This window comes from Rhamphochromis sp. 'chilingali' (assembly GCF_963969265.1).
Source record: "Rhamphochromis sp. 'chilingali' genome assembly, chromosome: 19".
Lineage (NCBI taxonomy): Eukaryota > Metazoa > Chordata > Actinopteri > Cichliformes > Cichlidae > Rhamphochromis > Rhamphochromis sp. 'chilingali'.
This window is the reverse complement of record NC_137946.1, coordinates 2,358,225-2,381,207: the sequence shown is the minus strand read 5'-3', so window position 1 is coordinate 2,381,207 and position 22,983 is coordinate 2,358,225. Positions and strand designations below refer to the sequence as shown.

The 22,983-nt window shown below is 42.4% G+C and overlaps 1 protein-coding gene across 1 annotated transcript in view; it reads right to left on the bottom strand.

Annotated features, from left to right (window-relative positions):
- uvrag (UV radiation resistance associated gene) overlaps positions 1–22,983 on the bottom strand; it is a 98,053-nt gene that overhangs the window by 52,398 nt on the left and 22,672 nt on the right. The window contains exons 8-12 of the mRNA XM_080867259.1: positions 21,234–21,360; positions 14,625–14,709; positions 11,897–11,984; positions 9,992–10,052; positions 7,241–7,406 (exon numbers count right to left, since the gene is read on the bottom strand). Of these exons, the coding sequence (XP_080723385.1) occupies positions 7,241–7,406; positions 9,992–10,052; positions 11,897–11,984; positions 14,625–14,709; positions 21,234–21,360 (527 nt within the window). The remainder of the gene's footprint in view (positions 1–7,240; positions 7,407–9,991; positions 10,053–11,896; positions 11,985–14,624; positions 14,710–21,233; positions 21,361–22,983) is intronic.

Genomic DNA, 22,983 nt, shown 5'->3' with positions numbered 1-22,983 from the left:
CATAGTTAATGTGCAAGTGCTGGCTCTGGGTGTAGACCTGAAAATATGTAATTAATAAGTGTGGAGCCACGACATTAAAAAAGACAAAAGCAGTATCTTACAGGAAAGTCCCCGGGTTTTATATGAATGCCCCCAGCCTGCCAGCGTTTTAACTGCAGGGTCTAGACAGCCTTTATCCACAGACAGCCTTCAAATATAAAGCTGGGACTCTTGTTAAATGAAGGAAACAACCAATAAACACGTAGTTACAACGATGGGATGAAGCAAAGGAAGGCTCGCTGCTCTCTCTCTTCCTGTCCATTTCTTTTTAAACTCACTCCTTGTCCTGCCTTTTATTTCTGTTCAGGGATCTTTTAATAGCAGGCTGACTTATAATGCTTTCATCTGTGGTTGATGCACGACCAGTGTCTCTGCACCGTCTGCCTGTACTGTACTCTGGGGCCTGCTAGCAGGTGTCAGCAGCACATGACGTTTTTTATAGTTAAACGACCACATTTGTGGGCGATTTGCGCAGTGAGGAAATGTTCCTGCAGCACAAAGATGTACAAGCCTGTTTAAAACAACCATTGACTTCTGGAGATTTTACAACAATAACAAAGCTAAAATAGAGGGCACCGAGTCCATCTGAGCTCTGTTTTCTTTCTGTCAAAATTGCGATGTCTCTATAGACACCTTGTTAAAAGCATTAAAAGCAGCCAATTCGAGAACTGGGGCCACAAGGTCACAGGGCAAACCTACAAAGTCTGTATATTTAAGCATTTTCTGGTACACGACTGCTCTCACTCCCCTTCCGAGTCCACTGGATGAAACGGAGGAACATAAGGAAGACACAGCTATGCAGGTGGGTGGTCGAGCGTAGCTTTAGCGCGGTTCATGAGAATATGGTGGGAAGGCGCCTAGTGACTGACTGACTGACCCGCTGAAATGTATACACTGGCTGAAGTGTCCACATGTGTTGGCTTGCCTGTTTAGACATTCTAATTAATACTCCAAATGTGCAAAACAACAGATCTGGCTCACATGCCGGAGCCGAGGCTTGGCCGGTATTTAAATGGTGGTGTGGGCTGCTTGTAAGTTTCACAATGTCTTTAATGTGCAATTTCAAATGCCAGGGGACCATAAATCATTTGGACTTGCTTTAAAAAGAAAAAAAGGAAAAACAACCTACACCTGCCTTGCAACTGTTAAAGATCTGATGGCAGCGGTTACTCTATAAATCACCGGGAGCTGTAATTTCCAATATCTGAGAAATGATTACACTGAGCATCTGTCACTGAATGCTATTTTAATGACCACTGCTGCACTTAAGACCCCGGCATAACCATTTCACCATCTTGGTCAACGCCGTTAAGGCGTCTCCTGAGTGATGTGGTGGCTGCTTGCTCTGTCACACTGGGTTTTCATCACGGCTCTTAAGAATATCCAGGGGTCTGCTGACCCCGGCACCCAACCCCCACACACTCCTCTTTCCCCGTTTCCTTCTGTCTTCTTCAGCTCCCTTGTTTTCTCAAGGGGAGCTGACCATCGCACCAGTCCAAAATGTTATATCGTGTATGACGATGAACACCACTTGCACTTTATCGAACTTCCCAGCACTGTGGCAGCTCCATCAGACAGACGAGCATCTCTGCAGACGTGTGGCAAAAACAAAAAACTATCACACATGCAGCACAGATGCTTTTTATTAACTTTTTAATGAAGAATGGATAAAAAGTGCTTGTATAGGCTTCACAGCAGCAGGACACCAAGATGAAGGGCTGCTTACGCAACTCAGCTGTCAACCTAGAGGAGCCTCACTGACTTCTTCAGAGCCATTAAAAACATACCAATCCTGCCTTTGGCCTTGAGCGATATGACAGAAAACCTCAGAAGACAAGTAAACACTCTGTCCAGTCCTCGGGTGCCTTTGTAGTTGACGTACGTACCTAAATAATGAGCCATTCTCAAATTTGATTTAAGCCCTCATGGCTTCCCAGTTGATCGCCTCATTCATCTCTCGTATGAAGAACACAGCAACTATGCAACCGAACCACTACAGAACATGTGCGTATCACACCAGCGAAACCACAACATTTATTCTATAATACCAAGAGAATGTGTTTACTTGTTTCTGTCACTGTGGAGCCCAGTGTCGTTTTATACTGGACAGGACACTCGTTTCATCCTGGAAAACAACACAAGCAATTTAAAATGCACGAAATCTCCAACACATTTAAACTGTAGTGAGAATCTAGAGGAGGACTAACTGTCATTCTCTTCATCTGCACTGAATGAGCTTAAGTGCAGGAGAAAATGAAACCACTCCATTTGCAAAATAGCCACCAGGGGTGCATACTGTTTTCCTTTTTATTAAATCGTTTGGGTGAACTGCTCTTTTAACTTATTTACTGATCCTGAAACAACTTAAATGGAACAATAAAAAGTTACTCTCCTCTCGTGGGCGTGCATGCTTCCCAGTAACGTAGGTCACCCTGTAAACCGGGTGTTTAGCCTCACACTGCTTTGTCTTGTCACTGCTGTGCAGCTTCAGGCAGGCAGAGCAGCGGGGGGGTTATTCCCACTCTTCTCCTCTTCACATAGTCCATGTTAAGAGGCATGAAACCGCTGGAGGCCTGGAACAATGACCGCTTTTCTTGGTGTTCGCAGGTTCCTCTCGTCTTCAGCTGGTATCCCTTCCCTGGCAGCAGCTCTGTCTTTTAAATTTGAAGCGAGCAGCGATGCGTAAATCCCACTTACATCGACTTTTCTCTAACCAGCGATAGTTTAAAAGAAAAAAGCTGATGCGCTCCAGTGCTTTGGTTGAACAACTATATGACTCAGTTCGTGTTTTTTTAATGGCCAGGCTCTGGTCTCAATCAAATGCGGGACATCTGGATCACATCTCCCTCCTTCTCCCCCTCGCAATCAGCAACTCTGGAACTGTGCTCAACACGAGTCCAAATGTGGGTGCAACATGTTAAAAGTCCAACAATTTTTGAGAACATCTCTGACCCAGAGGACAGCGATCCCTGAAAAGGTCAAATTGTACTTGTCGTTAAACAGTCCAGTCATATTCCACACCCTGCTTTCAAACACTGTTGCGGGGCCAGATTCAAACTCTGGCCTTTGCCCAGTGTTGGAGTTTAACACAGTTCAGAGCAACAGAGGCCTCGTCTGATTTTCTTGGACTAAAATATTTTGGTCTTTGTAATAAAACTATTATTGTTGTTTTAACCCACAGGAGGAAAAGAATGAGGTAACAAACTCACAAGGTAAAATATTTTCAGATTCTTCTCTCACCAAACTAAAGCTCTGCTTCTTGTAACATTTAAATTAACAGCGACAATAGAAAAATGTTCTTGCTCAGCTCCGGCCGTCGCTCTTAACAGCTTAAGGAGCAGGATTTTCTGCTAACAGAGTATATCTGTAATCTGGACTCACACTAGTTATAATATGCTGCAGTAGAGAATGAATGAAGATGTTGAGACTGAGATGAGAACTACAAACATGGCTCACATAGTAAAACTAGCCGTTTAGGGAAAGCCAAGTAAGTGCAATTATCATTTAACAGCAGAAGGTGCAACCAAGACACCTCCAAGTGTCTATGTGCACGCTATTAAAAGTGGCTTTGCTAATCCTGAAGCTGATCGCACACCACCTAACTTATCACCACTAGCCGGCCTTTTCCGACACTTTAATTGCCCCTTTTTTGTAAACTTTCAGAGCCCGGCTGGGTGCTTTCCATCTCCCCACACATCATTTTGTTGTATGTCTGCAGCCCACTGGGGCCTCAGCAGTCATTAACGTGTGCAGGGGGTGGGGTTTGCTGGAGTGCATGGCCCCACGCGGTAAAGAGCAAAGTTGGACTGTTGTGTCTTTGCGATATCCATGGACGCCACAGGTTGTTGACGGATGCTGGTGTAAACACGCTTGGTAGGACTGGAAACGAGTAACGCAACTCACAGGGAGTCTCTCTATTGTCTTGACGTGTTAAGCCACTGAATTGTTTCGGCTCCACACAATGCTTTCCTCTTTTTATGTGACATGTGGATGTGAAAGAGGCAGTGCTCAGCGACATCAGCTCCACACGCGTGCCTCCACTGCAGACATGTAATGACAAAACAAAGCCAGTATTTTTGGCGGCCATGTGTGTTCATTTGCAGTCAACTACATAACAGCGACTGAGCCATTCACGTTGTGTGACTGAAAGGCACGGGCAATGCTTAATGCAAAAGCAGTAATAATTTATAGGTGCTTTCCTGCAAAATTATTGCAGATGAGTATTTCAATGAATTCTCCCACAGTGCCTCTGTTCAGCATCGCAACACGAGACAAAATGATGGCATCAAAATTAATCCAGAAACAACAAACATCTGATCATTGACTGAAATATTCCACCGATATCAACCAGGAGGCAACAGGTAAAGAGCTGATGAGCATAAGCAAGACTGTGGACTTCATCATACTCTATAATAAAGTGCGACATCCACGGCCATCAGCAGCACTACAGCCAAATCTCGCTCCACGCCGGTCACGTATTGGAAGGCCTTCGTGTGGAATGTCAGTACGTATGTACATTCCTGAGCGCGTGTGTCCCGAGTGTGCAATTATCATAACAGAGAGGGGTTTTTTGCTTCTCATTTTTTACATTATTTTTCTGACTTGATGCATAGTTACAAGAGCATAACACACACAAATAATAATTTCATCACATTAGCCGTTGCTGCTCCTCTGTGCTTCCTGACTAACACAAAGGGTCCTGGCAAACCCCCAGATCAGTTTATCATTTGTCACGCTCTGTGTCAACATCGTGACTGAACAAAAAGAAATGTAAAAAAAAAAAAAAAAGATACAATGTGGCGAAGGTAGGAAGCAAAGTGGTTACAACCGTAGGGTATGACTGTGAAAGGCTGCTGTGTGATTTACAGTCTGTTCCCTGTGAACACCTGAGTAAACCCAGTTGCTACCATAGGCAAAACAAAACAACTTCGAGGGACGACTCAGGCGCTTTCTTCACCGACCAGCTATGCATGTGTTAACGTGAAACAACAAGTATCCATACTGAGGTTTTTGTTCAGCAGTCATTTCCAAATCAGAACAGTATTTCAGATTTGGACGCGCGTCTGAATCAAGAAGCCAACACAGCCGTCAAAACGGCCTACTGACGCTACTGTGTGGTCTGTGTGTGATTGTGCACTGATGCACTCGTGTGGAGCTCATGACTACCAAATCTGTGTTGTGTTTGAGAAATTCAAACTCAACTCGGGGGGTGGACGAAAAAAAACCCCCAAAACGCTGTTTTAGTCAAACACAGCTAAGAAGCACAGGTCCACACAAACCGCTGTGCAACACGATCGGGCTAGATTCAGCACACAAACCAGTCGATTCAGTAAATAAAGGTGACGATTGTGGTTCCTTATTCTCTGTCACATACTCTACATGCTGCATGCACTGTTACAGTGATGCATGCTAACATTAAGGCCAAAGACTCAAGCAATGAGGTCTGCAGCAGGATTCACTGATCCAACACTTTCCACCTGAGACGCAGAAACTTTGGCTTAAGATATCTGCAGATCTTCTATCCATCATTTGCAGACATTCACAGTCAGATGGTTGCATAAGGGTTAGTATCCCACGCAGAAAGGGAACACTCAGGGATTGAACTACCAACCTTCCTATTTGTAGATAACCTGCTCTACCTCCTGGGCTACAGCCACCTCAAAGCTGTAACAACTGTAAAAACTTGGTAACAAATCCATGGATACTACCGCGTGGAAAGTTGAATTTATCATCTGTAGGAAATCTAAAGCCTCAAGGCTGGTAATTTACCAACTTTAATAAAACTTCCACGTATTCATTGTGGCTCCGTAGGTTTGAGGAGACTGCTGAAAGTGTGATGCAGCTGGTTCCAATGGTGGTGACAATCACTTTAAACAATACTTTGGAACGTTGTGATGTTTTTCCAATAAAACATTCTTGTTAACAATGTTGAAATGTTACAAATGTTAAAGGCTTTTGTTGAGTTAGAGACCAGCACCGACCGCACAGTCAAAAAAATCTACTGGTGTTGGAGTAAAGAAATACTAATACTAATACTAATACAAATAACCAGTGCTTGTGCAGCAGCGGCAAAAGGAAAGGAAAGAAAGAAGAGAATGATTTGCACAGTTTTAGATGGCAAAAAGCATAAATATTTTTCCCGTCCAGGAGCACAACACAAAAAGAGTTTGTTTGCAACAGAGTAAATTTAACAGCCAGTCTCATCTGCAATGGGAGGCATGGACTCTGCTCAAACTGCAGTAAAGTCTAAATGGTGGATTTCACAGTAAAAGCGCTTCATTTATCAGAGTGTCACAGTTTAAATCTGTACATTTACATATTCACAAAGTAAACAACATTCATTCTTCTTGAGAGAAGAAAGTCAGACTTTATTCCCTCTGTTTTATTCACGGCAATTTACATCAACTGCTTTCTTCAAAGTCTGGATGCATATGATAATGTGATGATTCTGACTTTGCAGAGAGAAGCAATTTATTTGAAGGACCCTCCATGAGAAACAGATGGCTTATTTTCATCCATCTGCTGAGCTGATCTCGTTCATAAAAGGGCAACGTTGGAATAAGAAGAAATGTCCCAAACATCACTGTCGCTGTTCTGCTGTAACTTTGCTGTTTTTCCTTTTTCTGTGTCTTCGTTGATCGCCCTGTCTGTGCGACTTTGTTATTGGTCTCTCTTTCTTTCTGTATTATTTTGGAGATCATTCCCATGTGTGTCTTCCTGCCTTTTGACTTCCTCCTTTTGTTCTCGTCTCGCCCTTGTTACTGTCTGATTGAGTTCACCTTGCTCAGTCTATATTTTGTCTGCGTGCTGTCAGTCAGCTCACTGAATTATCCACCACTTCTTCCCCGTGTCTGGTTCGCATGTTTCCTCTAACAAATTTTATTTTCCTTGTTTTTTGAGAGAATTGGATTTCCTCAGTTTCACTGCAGCCGAATAAACGTGCTCGTGCCAAATGTTGACTCCCAACCTCGTTAGAATTGTACAAATTCTGTTTTTGCTTTATATGGATTTCTTTGCACGTTTGCATATTTTAAATAAATTACACTAGAAAAATACAAAGACGTGAGGAGTGGCTCGAGACTTTTGCGCAGTGCTGTATACTATATGTACAGATCGTACAGTAAGAAAGAGAGCTCAGCATTTGTGATGTGGATATTTCAGGTTTTTGCTAATATTAGGTGTGTTTGTAAAGGGTACTTACTCTCTCTCTTTCTCAGTGAGTCTGTCAGTGATGGTGTCCTTGATAGAAGAGCGTGAACCCTTGTGGATCACCGGATACCTAAGAGGGATCTGCAGGAAGCATGAGATCATGAGGACCAGGTGTGCTGTGTAACCCAAGGCGACTGCTATGCTCCCATCATCCTTTGCTGCAGGACACAAAGTGAAAAAGATGCTCTGCTTATCACATATTTAAGGTTTGGTCACAAATGAGACGTTTCCTGCTCAGTTGTTAAGTGCACCTTTTAGTTATTATTACTTTGGTATATTATTATTATTATTATTATTATTATAAACCAAAGTGTTTAAGAATCTCACTCAATGAAAACTGAGTCAAAATAGTAACATTTTATTATGGTGAAAACCTCAAAGCATACAGTCAATGTCAGGGCTGTTTGTCTACATCTTATGACCCCCAAACTGTACGAACATCCAGCTAAAGATAACTTGGTAACAAAGTATTTGCTGGAAGGAGAGTAGTCGCATTCATGTTTTTAATGCGTTGCAGTACGTGGCACAGCACACAGTACCAAAAAACACTGGCTGCGCTGAGATTCCCAAATTCTCTGTGATATGTGCTTAAGAAGCAAAAGCATCACGTACAGCTAACCCCTCCGAGTCCAAATATCTGTTAGTGTGGAAAACTGGATGCCTCCGTGAACATTTGACGGACTGGGAAAGAAACTGCAAACCAACTCACTGTAAGCACGAGAAATTGTTTCAAGACAAAACACAAAGTGGTTTCACATTCTCAGAAGGACACTGCTCGAGGCTAAGACTTAAAATCACTGTGGTTTTTATCTTAATGCTTTGAAATAATAAACTATGGCAACAGAGTGGTAGGCTCTTTGGCTCAAAATGTGTGTTTTTCAACTTAGCACAGAACCCCTGGATTATATCACTGTCCTTCCTGTCTTTTCAGTCCAAAGGGTTAAAGCCCATGGAGAGAACGACTTCCTGCCCCCGAGGAATATCAGGTCAACTGAAGGACACAAGTTTAAGTGACACCTCTGGGTGCTAATGGAGCCTGCAGATACCTCATGAGGCTGAGCTCACAGGGAAGGCTTCAATGTCCACCTTGACTCTCTACAGGATTAGGACGCCAACTAACCCTAATCCTGGGCTCTGATGTGAAATATTCCTCCCCTGCAGGCTTTTTCAAACCGGCTTTGACACACAGACAGCTCTGGACTCTGAGACCTCTAACTGCAGAAGACTAAAGAGAAATGAAGAGAAATGAGTAAAGTGGAGGTGGGCAGTCCATGTTTCTCCATCTGTCCTGACTGACAACACATGCAGTACATCGTTTTCCTTTTGAATCAGTATTAAATTTAATCTGCCTCACTTTAGCCTCACACCGGTAACAGACGACTTCAGGGCTGTGGTTCATGCTCGCACTTTTATAGATGTGTCTGAAAGGACCGATCGATCATCTAAAACTGAGAGAAAACAGGATTCGGTCTGTGTGTCAAATTTTAAATTGAGAACAAGTAATGGCTGCCCATCTCTACTGTGTATGTAAAAGATGTTAACAGGTGGGGAGCGGCAGCAGGGAGCGGAGGAGTCGAGGCTAGTGTTGCTGAATTACGGCCTCAGAGGCTTGCTGGGTTTCACCAGCTGTGAGGAAGGGGAGCCCGAGAATGCGGCGTGGACAGTGGAGGTTGTGTTCCCTGTGTTGGACAAGTGGTCCTGACCAAAGCTCAGCATTCAGAAACCCATTCAATTCTCATCCCCCAACTATTAAGAGGTCATACAGTCATCACATTTCTCTTGCTGTGACTGCAAATCCAATTTGTCACGACACATATGATGCGACCTTTACTCCAACCTTCCCCACCAAGCTCATAACGGGAGCATTGTGTGCGAATGTGCCTGCTGACACAACTTTTTTAATGCCCCGCAGTTCACTAATGTGTCTTTTATACCATACCATGTGGTTTTTGTGGCTCTTTTCTCACTGGGACGGTAGAACCGGATAAAAACCATCTTGTGACAAGACTCTCTTAGAATGTGGTGGCAGTGAACAGCTCCAACAGCTACCAGCAAGAGATCAGCAAGAATGCAAACTAACCACGCTGCATCTCATCAGGGCAAAACGACCAAATCAACAATTCCCTGCAGAAACTCTCATTGCCCTCTATAACTGATCGTAATTAGATCAGTATGGAGCAGTCTTCCTCCTTTTGACATGGCGCACTCCATGCGTAGTTCGTGCTCCTCTTTTGAGGCTTACTTGTGCATGTCTACCTATAAAAGGGCTGTGCATGTCTCTGTTAATTTGATCACTGATGTCATGCACAAGACGAGACGTGCAGCAGTGGGTGTACTGTGATTTCAACTGAGCAGACCGAGTGAATGGGAATATCAATCATCTGCAGCTTCTACAGCTATTCTCCCCTCATTTAGGCTACAATTATGTCATTATGCCCTTTATGTATGAAAATGACAAACTATCAATTATCGCATTCGTGCACAGTACGACAAAGGTTATGGTACCTTAACAGTAATAGCTTTTTGCAAAATTGCCATCTGCAATAGCCAAAACTATGATATCATAGATAACTGTCTATGAAATCATCAGCCTTCATTTATCCTTCAGTAAAATGTTAGATTGCTTCACTTCACGACATCTGCATCTAACCACAAGCGTCGAATGCAAGACAAAACATTTGCACAGCATACCACTTATCCTCCTGTAACACTTAAATAGGCGGGCAGGCACATAATCAATTACCTTGAAAGTCTTCCGAGTTTGGCAGCTTCACTCCACAGATGACATAATCCGACTGATTGGTCTGTGGATTTAAAGAAGAGCTTTCACATGAAGGACAGAGCAACTGGACATCAGCAACAGATCCATAATCAGCCGGCAGAGGGACGGGCCTAAAATCATTCAGTTAGTATACAAACTAAATTTATCTTTGGAATAAACATGGAAATCGCTGCACACACTACAGTGGGGCAAAAAAGTATTTAGTCAGCCACCGATTGTGCAAGTTCCCCCACTTAAAATGATGACAGAGGTCAGTAATTTGCACCAGAGGTACACTTCAACTGTGAGAGACAGAATGTGGAAAAAAAATCCATGAATTCACATGGTAGGATTTGTAAAGAATTTATTCGTAAATCAGGGTGGAAAATAAGTATTTGGTCACCTCAAACAAGGAAAATCTCTGGCTCTCACAGACCTGTAACGTCTTCTGTAAGAAGCTTTTCTGTCCCCCACTCGTTACCTGTATGAATGGCACCTGTTTGAACTCATCATCTGTATAAAAGACACCTGTCCACAGCCTCAAACAGTCAGACTCCAAACTTCGCCATGGCCAAGACCAAAGAGCTTTCGAAGGACACCAGGAAAAGTATTGTAGACCTGCACCAGACTGGGAAGAGTGAATCTACAATAGGCAAGCAGCTTGGTGTGAAAAAATCAACTGTGGGAGCAATCATCAGAAAATGGAAGACATACAAGACCACTGATAATCTCCCTCGATCTGGGGCTCCACGCAAGATCTCATCCCGTGGGGTCAAAATGATCATGAGAACGGTGAGCAAAGATCCCAGAACCACACGGGGGGACCTGGTGAATGACCTGCAGAGAGCTGGGACCAAAGTAACAAAGGTCACCATCAGTAACACACTACAACGGCAGGGAATCAAATCCCGCAGTGCCAGACGTGTTCCGCTGCTGAAGCCAGTGCATGTCCAGGCCCGTCTGAAGTTTGCCAGAGAGCACATGGATGATACAGCAGAGGATTGGGAGAATGTCATGTGGTCAGATGAAACCAAAGTAGAACTTTTTGGTATAAACTCAACTCGTCGTGTTTGGAGGAAGAAGAATACTGAGTTGCATCCCAAGAACACCATACCTACTGTGAAGCATGGGGGTGGAAACATCATGCTACGGGGCTGTTTTTCTGCCAAGGGGACAGGACGACTGATCCGTGTTAAGGACAGAATGAATGGGGCCATGTATCGTGAGATTTTGAGCCAAAACCTCCTTCCATCAGTGAGAACTTTGAAGATGAAACGAGGCTGGGTCTTCCAACATGACAATGATCCAAAACACACCGCCCGGGCAACAAAGGAGTGGCTCCGTAAGAAGCATTTGAAAGTCCTGGAGTGGCCTAGCCAGTCTCCAGACCTCAACCCCATAGAAAATCTGTGGCGGGAGTTGAAAGTCCGTGTTGCTCGGCGACAGCCCCAAAACATCACTGCTCTCGAGAAGATCTGCATGGAGGAATGGGCCAAAATACCAGCTACTGTGTGTGCAAACCTGGTAAAGACCTATAGTAAACGTTTGACCTCTGTTATTGCCAACAAAGGTTATGTTACAAAGTATTGAGTTGTATTTTTGTTATTGACCAAATACTTATTTTCCACCCTGATTTACCAATAAATTCTTTACAAATCCTACCATGTGGATTCATGGATTTTTTTTTCACATTCTGTCTCTCACAGTTGAAGTGTACCTCTGGTGCAAATTACTGACCTCTGTCATCATTTTAAGTGGGGGAACTTGCACAATCGGTGGCTGACTAAATACTTTTTTGCCCCACTGTATATAACCCCCTCCAGCATCTGTGCTTCACCAAAGTCTTACATTTGTAACCAGATATTTCTCTGCAGTTGCCCAACTCACCACATCGATGGGGTAGATGTAGGAAAGCTCAGAGAGGAGCTGACGACAACGGAAGGTGAGCTGGGCGTTGGACTTGAGGAACTGCTCTCTGATGGAGACAGAGCAGAGGTCAGTTAAAGAGATGGGAACAGATGAAAATCAGAGGGAGGACAGGGTCCCAATTAAAGCCTTAAAGGCCTGACAGCTACTGCCTATATAAAAGGGATCAAGACAAAAGATGCAGTATAATATGGCAGTTTAATGTTGGGAAAAAAAAGGAACAAAAATAGCATGATCTGGGGGTTTTCTCCTCTCTCTTCATGTGACAATGTACTGTTCAAAATTGTCATTACAGGTCAGTCCTTTTTAGTAATGCAGGGTCTGTCTATGGCCACTAGGAAAAATCATTCTTAATGGCTGTTATCCAGGTTTTAGTCTTTGACCTATGCGTATAGCTCCGAGGTGACACAGACTGAAACTAAAGGAAGCTGTGGAGCTAAGTGAAACCTACCACGATTCCCCTTTTCATTTTTTTGCATTTAAAATGTTGTTACCTGAACTTTTATAGTTAAAAGTCATGAACATGACTGGATGCCTTTGTATGAATACTCTCTAAATGTGTATGCTTGCATTTAAGTGAGTCTGTTCGCATTTTAAACTCATGCCTCTACTTGTGGATCAGTGTGGATAATACCAAAGCATTTCATGCAGATACCTCTACGTTCTTCCATTAATGTGTGTAAAATCTCACCACTAGATGCTATTGGACTGCAGATTGTGCATAATCGGTGGCCACTGTAGAACAAACAGCTCGAACCACTTTCTGTGCATGCTGTGTTTGTAATGAGTGCAGGCTGTCAGTCCTGTATCCCTCAGCTATCACACGTGTCCACGTCTGTTTGCTCTGGACGAGGCTGGAAATGTTTGTGCAAAGAGTCTGACACAAACTGATGAGTCAGTGAAGCTCACATCTGACCAATGACAGCGATACCGAGGCGAGTCGTCGAGGACATCACCGAAGTTCTCGCTCAGTAATCCATCAACACCTACGAGTCCTCTCCTGCTCTGTCTTTAGCAGACTACACATGTGGCTGGTCTCTAGTCACATAGATAAAAATGCGATCAGGGTATGAATGCCATGCCTGTCTCAAGACAGTCAGGCAATATGGTGTCTTTTACAAACCGGCGCCTTGTCCTGTGTATGTTTAATGGACTCATTCTAAGTTTATGAGAACACATCAATTTGGAAGATGTCATTACATAATAACCAGTGTATATTTATGAATTCAACATTCGTACATTTAAAAATACATGTTTGTTTAAGCGGTTACTCGTAAAATACGCCAACCTAAACACTTTGTGTATACACCAATCCTGCGTCACAGAAGGAAGAGAAAGAAGAAGTTTAGTTCTCAATAGTAAAAACTTCTTTCTGTTTTTCTGATAAGTTAACTGGGTGCTGACTTTACTATTAGAACATATTAGATAAAAGTGGGATCGATCTTCTCTTTAAATGAGCAAGCTGTTAACTCCGCTGTTATTGTGCAAGATACAGTGAAACTAATGTTACACTGTATCAGTAAATAAGTAGCACTTGTAGTTTATAATTGGAATAAATATACTGCTCCAAAAAGATCTTTCAGTAAAGATTTTCAACATGAACTTTTCTTTCATGAAGGTCCAACATGTCATTTAAGTGTTGCTTTTATGTTTTTGGCTTTTATTCTATGTTTGATTTGTTTTTGAGCACAACAGTTTTCGTTGTCTTATATAGTTGTGTCATGTTGGTTTGCTGTGTTGTAACTCTTTGCTTAACTGCTTTTTTCCTACAAAACTGCGATTAACGTGACCTCTGCTGCGAGTTTCTCTGGACAAAACCATCTGATGAGTTCAGAAAAGAAATATTTCTTTGGCTGAACTGCCAACATGTGGAAATGTGGAATGTCTTAATTAAAAGTGCTCTTAACTCAAGAAAGCTGTCACACAATAGTTTAACCTTTAACTATAAATAAATTAATAAATCGCACATCCTGTCTTAGTACAGAAGAATTCAAAAAAAATGGAGCTATGTAGCTATAAAATAGTATCATGAAAACACTGACGTCACATTTTCAGAGTAACACGATTGAGTAAATGTACTTGTAACTTTCTGGGGATCGAAGCCATGACAAGATTCAAATAATATTAAACAGAAACGTGGAAAGGCTGAGAAAAAGTGTGTATGCTCAGTATAACATTCCCTCGCTAAACACTATAAATGAAAAGAGACACTTTCATGAAAAACAAACGACAAGTTATTTCCAAGGAATGGATGTTAAGCAGATACAAGTGTCGGTGTTAATTTCCTGTTTGCTGGGTCTCTTGGCCCCTGCTGGCCTTCCTGGGGCTCTGGCTTACCCTCTGCGACTGCCAGGTACTTCTCAGATAAACAAAAACGTATCCAGAATGTGTGCCCGCCGCACACACGTCTCACTGCAAGCCAAGGCAAACACCGGCCAAACGCCTTTTTAGCACAATGTGCAAACTCTTGGTCGAGAACACAAACAGGGAGCAGCGGCCACAAAAACAGGCCATTGTTTTGAAAGAGTAAGGTGCAGGGTGCAATCTTATACCTGTTAGCTCAATTTAATGCAAGTGACTAACACACTGAACATCATCATTCAGAGTGTCCATCTGATGGGGTTCAAGCTTTTAAATCGTTTTCCTGTGCAGCAAACACAGAAATGGTTAATTGTGGTTTGATACACACCTCTTGGCTGTGCATTCCTTCTGCAGCTTGGATAAGGACTCTTTCTCCTCCTTCAGACGCTCGTGCTGAGCAGAAAACGAATCCTCTGACAGAGACAGAAAAGAAAAATGTAAATTATTAGGTGTGCGTTTGTTCTGGTCTATCTGAACAGCCAGCCAGGTGGGCTTGTGTTTGGTTGGCTGCCATCCACTGTTAAACCCGAGCAAGATCAAACAGCTGCTTTGATGAGCCCAAAACATTTCCTTCTGACACAACATAAAACCTAATGACATATGTATGCAGATTATAGGATTAGTCAGACAGTAAATACAGAGTTGGGGAAATGAATAAAATCAGACAGAAAAGTGACGGGATGATACAGAGTGAGGAAGTGGCGTTACCGCAGCATTGGCAAGCTCACAGTATGCACGTGAAAAAAGCAGAACGATAACGGCTAATTAAAGGTTCGAACAGCATGTCTCTCGGATAGAGCATCACATAAGATTGCGGGTAAAAGCAGTAGAAATGCATTGCATTCTTTTTCCTTGAACTCAATGTTTACAGTTTTTTTGGCTTGTTTACACAGCGAACGATTTAATTTTTATCCCTTTCAAATTATGAATAATAATCATTACAAAGGAAAGCAGCGCTGTTTGCTGCGTGACGGGGTGAACTGCAGAGACGTGCATCAATCTAACATTTCACATCAACTTAGCAAAGCAGTCTGTGCGTTACGTTCTGGCTTCACCACATGAGAAACGTTGGAGTGTCTCGTCTGGTATCCCGTACAGTACTCACAACAGCGTTCTGAGTCGTGTGAATAAATAGCATCCTTTCATGCAGATAAAAAGGGATTTTGATGGGAAAATTGTTATTGGATGCGACGTGTCCTCCCATAAAGGCTCCTCTCCTTTCACATGAATTTCCTCTTCAGGTTTGCCTGTGGTTAGCAGCCTCTTATTGCTTCTAATTCCTCAGTGGGAAGCAGTTTTGTTTAACTGTAAGAGGAGATGGACAGACGGCTGATCTCAAATCACACGCGTCTAACATTCTTGGCTTCGTCTAACTGGTTAAGCCGTGATGGCAGCTCCTTCTGAAGTTTTTCTATAACTCTAGTTCCTCTCAATGTATGCCATCAAACAAAGAGTTCAATCTTTAACACATTTGCAGAATTAAACACACATTCTAGCTTAGAATAATTCACATTCTGGCAAATGCAACTCATTTTCAGAGAAAGAAGAATTTAAGTGAAACACATTTTGTTTACAGTAAATATGTAGTCAAGCACATTTAAGTGGTACTGAATTCAGTTTAGTTCAGTGTCTGCATGAAACCACCAGAACATACAGAACAGACTGTATACAACGATGGGCACAGCATACCGATCTAAAAAATGAAACCAAAGCAGAAGTTATGTTAAATCTTTCCAACAAGCAACAGAGGGCGAACATCCTGGTTGCAAAGGTCTAGAAGAAAATGACTGTGCTGCTTATAGGTGCTATTGTGCAGTTGTCAATGTGTTAATGCTGTGTCCGTTTGCTTACAGAGAGGGTATACGACCCATCTATAAAAACAGGAACACATAGGCAGACAAAGATGAAGCTGTGCATAAGTCGAATAGACAGACTTCAGTTCTTTGCCTACTTTGGTTTTTCCCCTCCTTGCAGCTGACTAAAGAACCAACAGAACAAGCAACAATAACCCACAGACCGATGTTTGTGACACTGCCCCTTGGTGACAGTAAAGAGCTACAACATGCAGATAATGGCTCCAAAGCTGATCGTAGGGTCTGCTTAGGCCAGAGGTCACCAACCTGCGGCTCTTTAGCCCCTAAGCTGTGAGGGGCTGCTAACTGTGACATTAACAAAACACCACTGTTAAAGAGTTCGAAAGAAATCAGGTTTTTCCTTTAAATGTCAGCGTATTAATGAATGCTATGAAAAATTAGTGCATGCTTCCAACATGCGCCACATCACCACAGCTGCATCTGGTGGGATTCAGACGTGACACCTGTCTACTTTATTGTTGTTATCAGTGCGTTTTGTATTAAGCATTCTAACAGGAGAAGACCTGCACCTCACCAGTATATCCAGTATGAACAGAAACAACGTAGCACATGTCTAAATATTCTCCCATACAATTGTTTTTAAATGCACTGTTATTGCGAGTAGACAGGAAAATCCCTCACAACGCTCATGTGTGAAAAAAGACTGTTGCCCTCTTGCTGAAATTTGAATCTAAATAAGTCAGCAAAGAGCAGCGAGCACAAGTGAGAGTTTGGAGTAATAAAGCTTATCAAAGCACGTGCGATCAGGTGGATAACAGGATTGCTTTGATCGCATATTTCCACTCATATCCATGATTGTCCAACTGACATCATAAGGGTATGAGGTGAGAGGGCATAGTGCAGACAGAGCAAAGGAGAAAATACAGGTACTTCATCAGATTAGGAAGAAAGGCAGATAGCGTAAGACAGAGATCACAGGCCATCGCTCTGCTGTGAGAGATCACACGAAAACACTGTAACCCAGATTCCACGGTCTTCTACTGCTGCTTTCATGTAATGCCCACTTCTGTCCTATCTGCTCTGTCCATCCATCGTCTCGTGCTTTCATCCCACTAATCTGTTCCACGGTATGGAAAGACAATATACAGTAAAGACACAGCAGAGAATATGCATCGTTCTGTCCACTGGTCTCTCACTACACCATCTTCCATATTAAACGTGGAATAAAAACCAAAAAAAGTACTCTAAAAATAACTATTCTGACACTGGACAGACGAGTCCCCTCTGGACAATTTCCTCCTGTAAATCAGACAGAAGACTTATTGAGACTGGCCTGACCATTTGTGAGTACAGTACCACGAAAGAACTGTGTTCCTGCACTGGGTAAAGCCTGGACAACAAAAGCGATCCTCTGATCCGTGTAAACATGCGTCAGTGGCATTCAGGATCAGTCACCATCAACTAATGCACAGAAGCTACAAGTGGCTTTATCACGTGACGCTGTTGTGGTATGCCTTACAAAAATAAGGATCCTCTGGTTGCACGAGAAAGGGGACACAGCGTAAAACTAACATGTGAGGTCAACTCTAGTGACAAGCAGCAAAACGCAGCTTCTTTGATCTCCTTTACTATATGGATGGTTATATATTACTTCCCACCATCAAATTGGGCTGTCTGTGGCTCCTGAAATACCGGGCGCTTGGCACCCACGGTACAGAAATACTTTGAAAGTGCAGGTCAAAGCTAGTCAGAAGGTGCATGCAAAGTTCTCAATGAAATGATTTAAAAAGGTGCATTAATCTAATATACACTGTAAATAAGCTTGGTTTTTATACCAGCATTTAACGCACATGAAAAGCTCAGTGGAAAAATATCAATTATTAGGACAAAATATAAGAAATTTCTGACCTCGACATAGAAATGTCAGAGGGGTCAGTAAGTATAAAAAGGCAGACGGTTGGCCTGTTAAGCAGTGTCTGACTCCAGTACCTGTCAACCTTTACCCTGACTCAAGATGGCAGCCAGCTGGTTGAAGTAAATGTATAAAGCGGAGCTGCTGCTAAAAGAGCTCTAATGATGATCGCTTCAATATGAGACCTTTTTCACTGAGGTGACAAATACCTCCACACAACATACCTTCACAAAACCTGGAGAAACCCAACCGCTGACATTTATTGGTCAGGAGCCCTGGCTGTGTGGCAGAGCGTGAGAATAACTACTGTTACCAAGTACAATAAACGCTGCTCACAGGCCTGATTTATGTCATCTGCTCAAGGTGGGAGGAGGGAAATTAGACAGGCGGAAATTGTGACAAGAGTGTGACCCCACAGAAACCAAAGTGATTGATTTCAGAGGGAGGACAGAAAGACTTACTTTCAATTCATAACTTAAAAAAAATGGGGGGGAAAGTGATCATGCTGACATGTGACATGGCGTGTGCGCGTTCCCACGCACAGAAAAACAAACTTTTACTTTCCTGCTCTGATTTCCCTGGAATTACATTAATCAGCTGGTTAAACTAACAGCATCAGCGTTACACCAAACAGGCTCTAGCAAGTCTAAAGGAAGATTCTAATAGTTCAACACTCGAGTCGTTTTATCTGGTTTCTCACAAGTTCAACACACGAGAGAAAAAAAGCAACACCTTCTCTACGTTTGGGTTTTCTGCACCTGCTGTTTTGTTAGGGAGGCCCATTCGGTGGGAACAACAGGTTGATAAGAGCTATTTGCTAATGGGCCCTGTGAACGTGTGGGAGACAACGAGACCACACGGCCAGGTACGGATGAGGTCCTAAAGAGCGTGACGAAGAATGGAGCTTACCAGCCCATCTGTGGTGCCCACGGGGGACATATTTCATAGCTACATACTTACACTCGCTGTAAAACTGTCAATAAAATTTGAAGGTAAACCTGCAACTTATAAGCACTGGAATGTGTGAAAGCTCAACAAATGAAACACTTGCTTCTGATTAAAACAACAGTGGCATATGAGATCGCCGCTCAGTCGCACGCTCTTGTGATTTTGCTGAACAGGAACCATTTTTGGCTCAAATCTGTCCATTTCTCACAGGCTTCTCGGGGAAATTTCTAAATGAAATTTAGCCTGCGATTGATAGAATCATATGCGTTTCAAAAGTGAAAGACGAGATCATATGAAACAAACACACTGTGGTGCCAATCCAAATATAATCAGACAGAAAATCAGCTGCTGTACGAAGCACTGTAAACACCTGTCTCCAACAGTATCCTGTCCTGTAATTAATGCACACTTTTTTCCAATCTTGAAACAAATGAATGTCTGCTGGCTGATTAGAGGAGTTAAACAACAAGCTGGAAGTACAGCTGAGCAGCATATGGCTTTTGGATTTTGACTTATGAGTCTGGGAAAAGCAACAAGACTTCAGCCTGGCTGTCTTTACATATAGCATTTCAATTTATCCTAAAAGACCAGATTTTCCCCTCTCTTTTTAACCAGCTAAAGGAATTTTCCTTCTATTTTTTAATAAGCACCTGTCCCGTCTGGAAAAAGGCCTCTATAGAGCTGCGAGGCAGCAGAGCCGTGAGTTCGTTTGGCTGCAGACAGAGTGGTGACAGACAAAGAGGAAGAGAATTAATGGTCATTTTTCAGAATCGTGTCACAAAGGCAACCTCTCCCTGAAGCGCTCTTAGAGCTCTTTTATTATGTGACAGCGTATGTATGAGTGCAGACTTCACGCTAATCACTTCCTCAGATCGGTGATTCAGTGATCTGTCTTTGCCAAAGAGCGAGCTGATCTTAAAGGACACAGAAATCAAGATACATCCTGTCAATTCATTGTGAAAAGTTGCACTGGGCTTATTGCATCAGAACATGTGACTATAGATATATAGATGGATATATCCATCTCTAAGATGGAAACTTCATAGGGTTAACTAAGTGACAACTGCACAAACACTTCTGCTTTATCACAAACTGCAGGAAGTATCTGTGTACTGCAGATCTGCTTGTGTTAAGAAACTCCATCTTCTGACTGGACCAAGACCACGTTGTGGAATATACTAAAATGATCTGCCTGCTGCTCTGACAACATGGAAACCTTGACCGAGCCGTTAAAAAGAGCAGATTTCTCTATAGATGTGTAAGACAAATTATTAACACCGTTTCAGGACCTGAATTTATGGAATCATGGGTGTAAAATCCATTAGTTTGGTAACAAGCTTCACTTTCTCTCTTTCAACAACAACTAAAACTGTCACATTACTGAAAGAACACATTTGGAAGGATTGGTGTAATTCGTTTTATTAAAGAAATGCAAATTATGTGCAATTTATTTCCATAAGCTGTGTGTGACCAATGCTGGAATTTTGATACCAAAATGTATTTTTAGAAAAACACTGACATCTATATACTGATCAACAACTTTATATTAATGCATTTGGCCAAATATAAGACTAACATTCAAGCAGCGGATTTTCTAATAAAGACAACCATCTGTCTGTTCAGCTACAGTATTTCCAAATTCTTGTTATTTTGTTGTTTGCTTTTTGCATTGTGGATGTGAATTCATATGTTTGAATGTGCCAATTGCACTACATAAGTGACAGGCTAACATCTCCCAGCTATTACATGAGTGAGCCAAAGCAAACTCACTATTGTTCTAAATGAACACGCAAACCGTCCTGGTTAGACCTGTGCTTACCACAATTTACACAAAATAGTCAACTTGTCAGAACTACTTTTATATTCTGTTCTCGTTACAACTGGTAGCTGCAGCAGAGCCTTCTGTGGATTATCATGAAAAGATTTGGGGATTTCGTTGGAATTGGGAGCACATGTTTTTACCATTATATTAAGTCTTCTTCCACAAGCAGGATCTGAGTGACGCAGCACCACTGGAGACAGCAAAATGAGTTGCAGAGGGAATAACCGATCATTTGAAGTTACTTTTATATAAGACCAAACTGAGCCTTTAATTTTTCTTATTGCTCGTGTGTTCATGTTTTCACCCACTAGTTACTGCAAGCAAGCACTAAACGGTGCACACAATAGCATCAAACAATATTAAAAGGTGATTTATGCATGGTGGTGTGGTGTTAACACTTTCCCCAGGTGCATATGCAGCATGTCCACCTATTCCGTTTACCTTTCTTCTGCAGCAGTGCCCTCTCTTTCTGTCGCAGGTCTCTCTCCCTCCCGAGTGCCTTCCTCTGCCGCTCCAGCTCACTGTGAAGGACCGCTATACGCAGCTGCATGCACTCGCGCTCCTTCTTCTGCTCACACAAAGCGGCAGAAAGGAAAGAGAAAAAGACAGTGAAAGAAAATATTTAGCATGTGGTCACAGCAACCTTTTATAAAGACCCCAAGATTCCTACTAGCTCCCACAAAAACAAACACTGTTTTTTAGGCTGATCCCATATCGCGCTGATTTAATGCACAACCACTGAGCCGATGCTCACTGTTAGCAATAACAGAAAGCACTGTCAACAGCTAATGATAACACAGAAAGGAAGATTTGCGTGTTCAAAACGTCTTACTGAGCCCTGGAATCATCGTTAATGTTTACTAATGAGCCCAAGTCATGGGAACGGCCGGCTCCAAGGTAAGTAGTACTGAGTTCCACGTTCAAACAGCTGGTCTGAGGTCAGCAGATGAGGCCGGGTGCCGAACCTGCACCAGAACCACAGTGAATAAAGTCTTCTCCCTTTCAGGCCTCTCACATAGAGCATATAATTTACAAATCATCTACATAACACATCTGTCCTCGTATGCAGTCATTTGTTCCTTTTTAAATCGTTACAGCTGGGAAAGAAGGTGTGTTTTGTAATATGTCTCTTACCATTTATTTCATTTAAACAATGGCCCGAGCATGTTTTTGGTTTGTTCCAATTTCCTTCTGTCTCCTACTAAACCCAACTTCACAGGTCTATACACACAGAGACAAACAGGTGTTTTCACTTATTGTGGCTGCTAAGGCCTATTTCTCATGTTTGCATAGCTGTGCACAGACTGTGACTGATTGACAGCAACCTGACTCACCTGTGAAAGTGAAAACATTCAATCTTGTTTATACAGCAACAAACCCCAACAACGGTTGCCTCAAGGTGCTTTACATATTTGGATGTAAACCTACCCTGCAACAATACAGAGAAAACCCAACAACCAGTCTGTGAGCAAGCAACTGGTAACAGTGGGAAGGAAAAACTCCCTTTCAACAGGAAGAAGCAGCCCTCGGCAGAACCAGGCTCGGAGCTGGGCGGCCATCTGCCGGAAGCGTTTGTGGGTGATGGGAGAAAGGCAGGATATACTGTGAAAATAACAAACGTCAACTAATTCTTATTTATTCGTTTAATATTTCCCACTTGGAGTCATGGAAAGTCATAGCTTTCCATGACTCCCAGTTTAACTTAATTCATCTAATACTGGGACTCCGTTCGGCCCCTGAGTGCATCCTCTGTCTCAAGCAAACCATTTTCTTCTAAACAGCTATCCCTGTCAAACTAAAGGTTTGAAGCTATGTCTGTAGCCTGACGCCTGAGCTTCTGGATGAAAATTACTACCTAATAAACTGAACTGATCCCAATAACAGACTGGTAACAATATACAGCTCAACAATGACTGAATCACAAACATGGCTGGTTGGGTGGATGGAATCCAAGTACACTTTAATTAAAATGAGAAAAATGAAAATATATGTATATTTACTTAATTTTACACAGTTTATTTTAATACTGTGTTTTGATTTCTCGACTGTTTGCGTAACTTTCCTCTGCCATATGATATTGCTTTATTACTGCGATATTACATAGAAAAAGAGAATAAAATAGAGCCAGGACAGTTATCTGGAAGCTGAGGAAACAGCTGTCTCCAACAGCAACCTGAGCAGATTTGTAGTC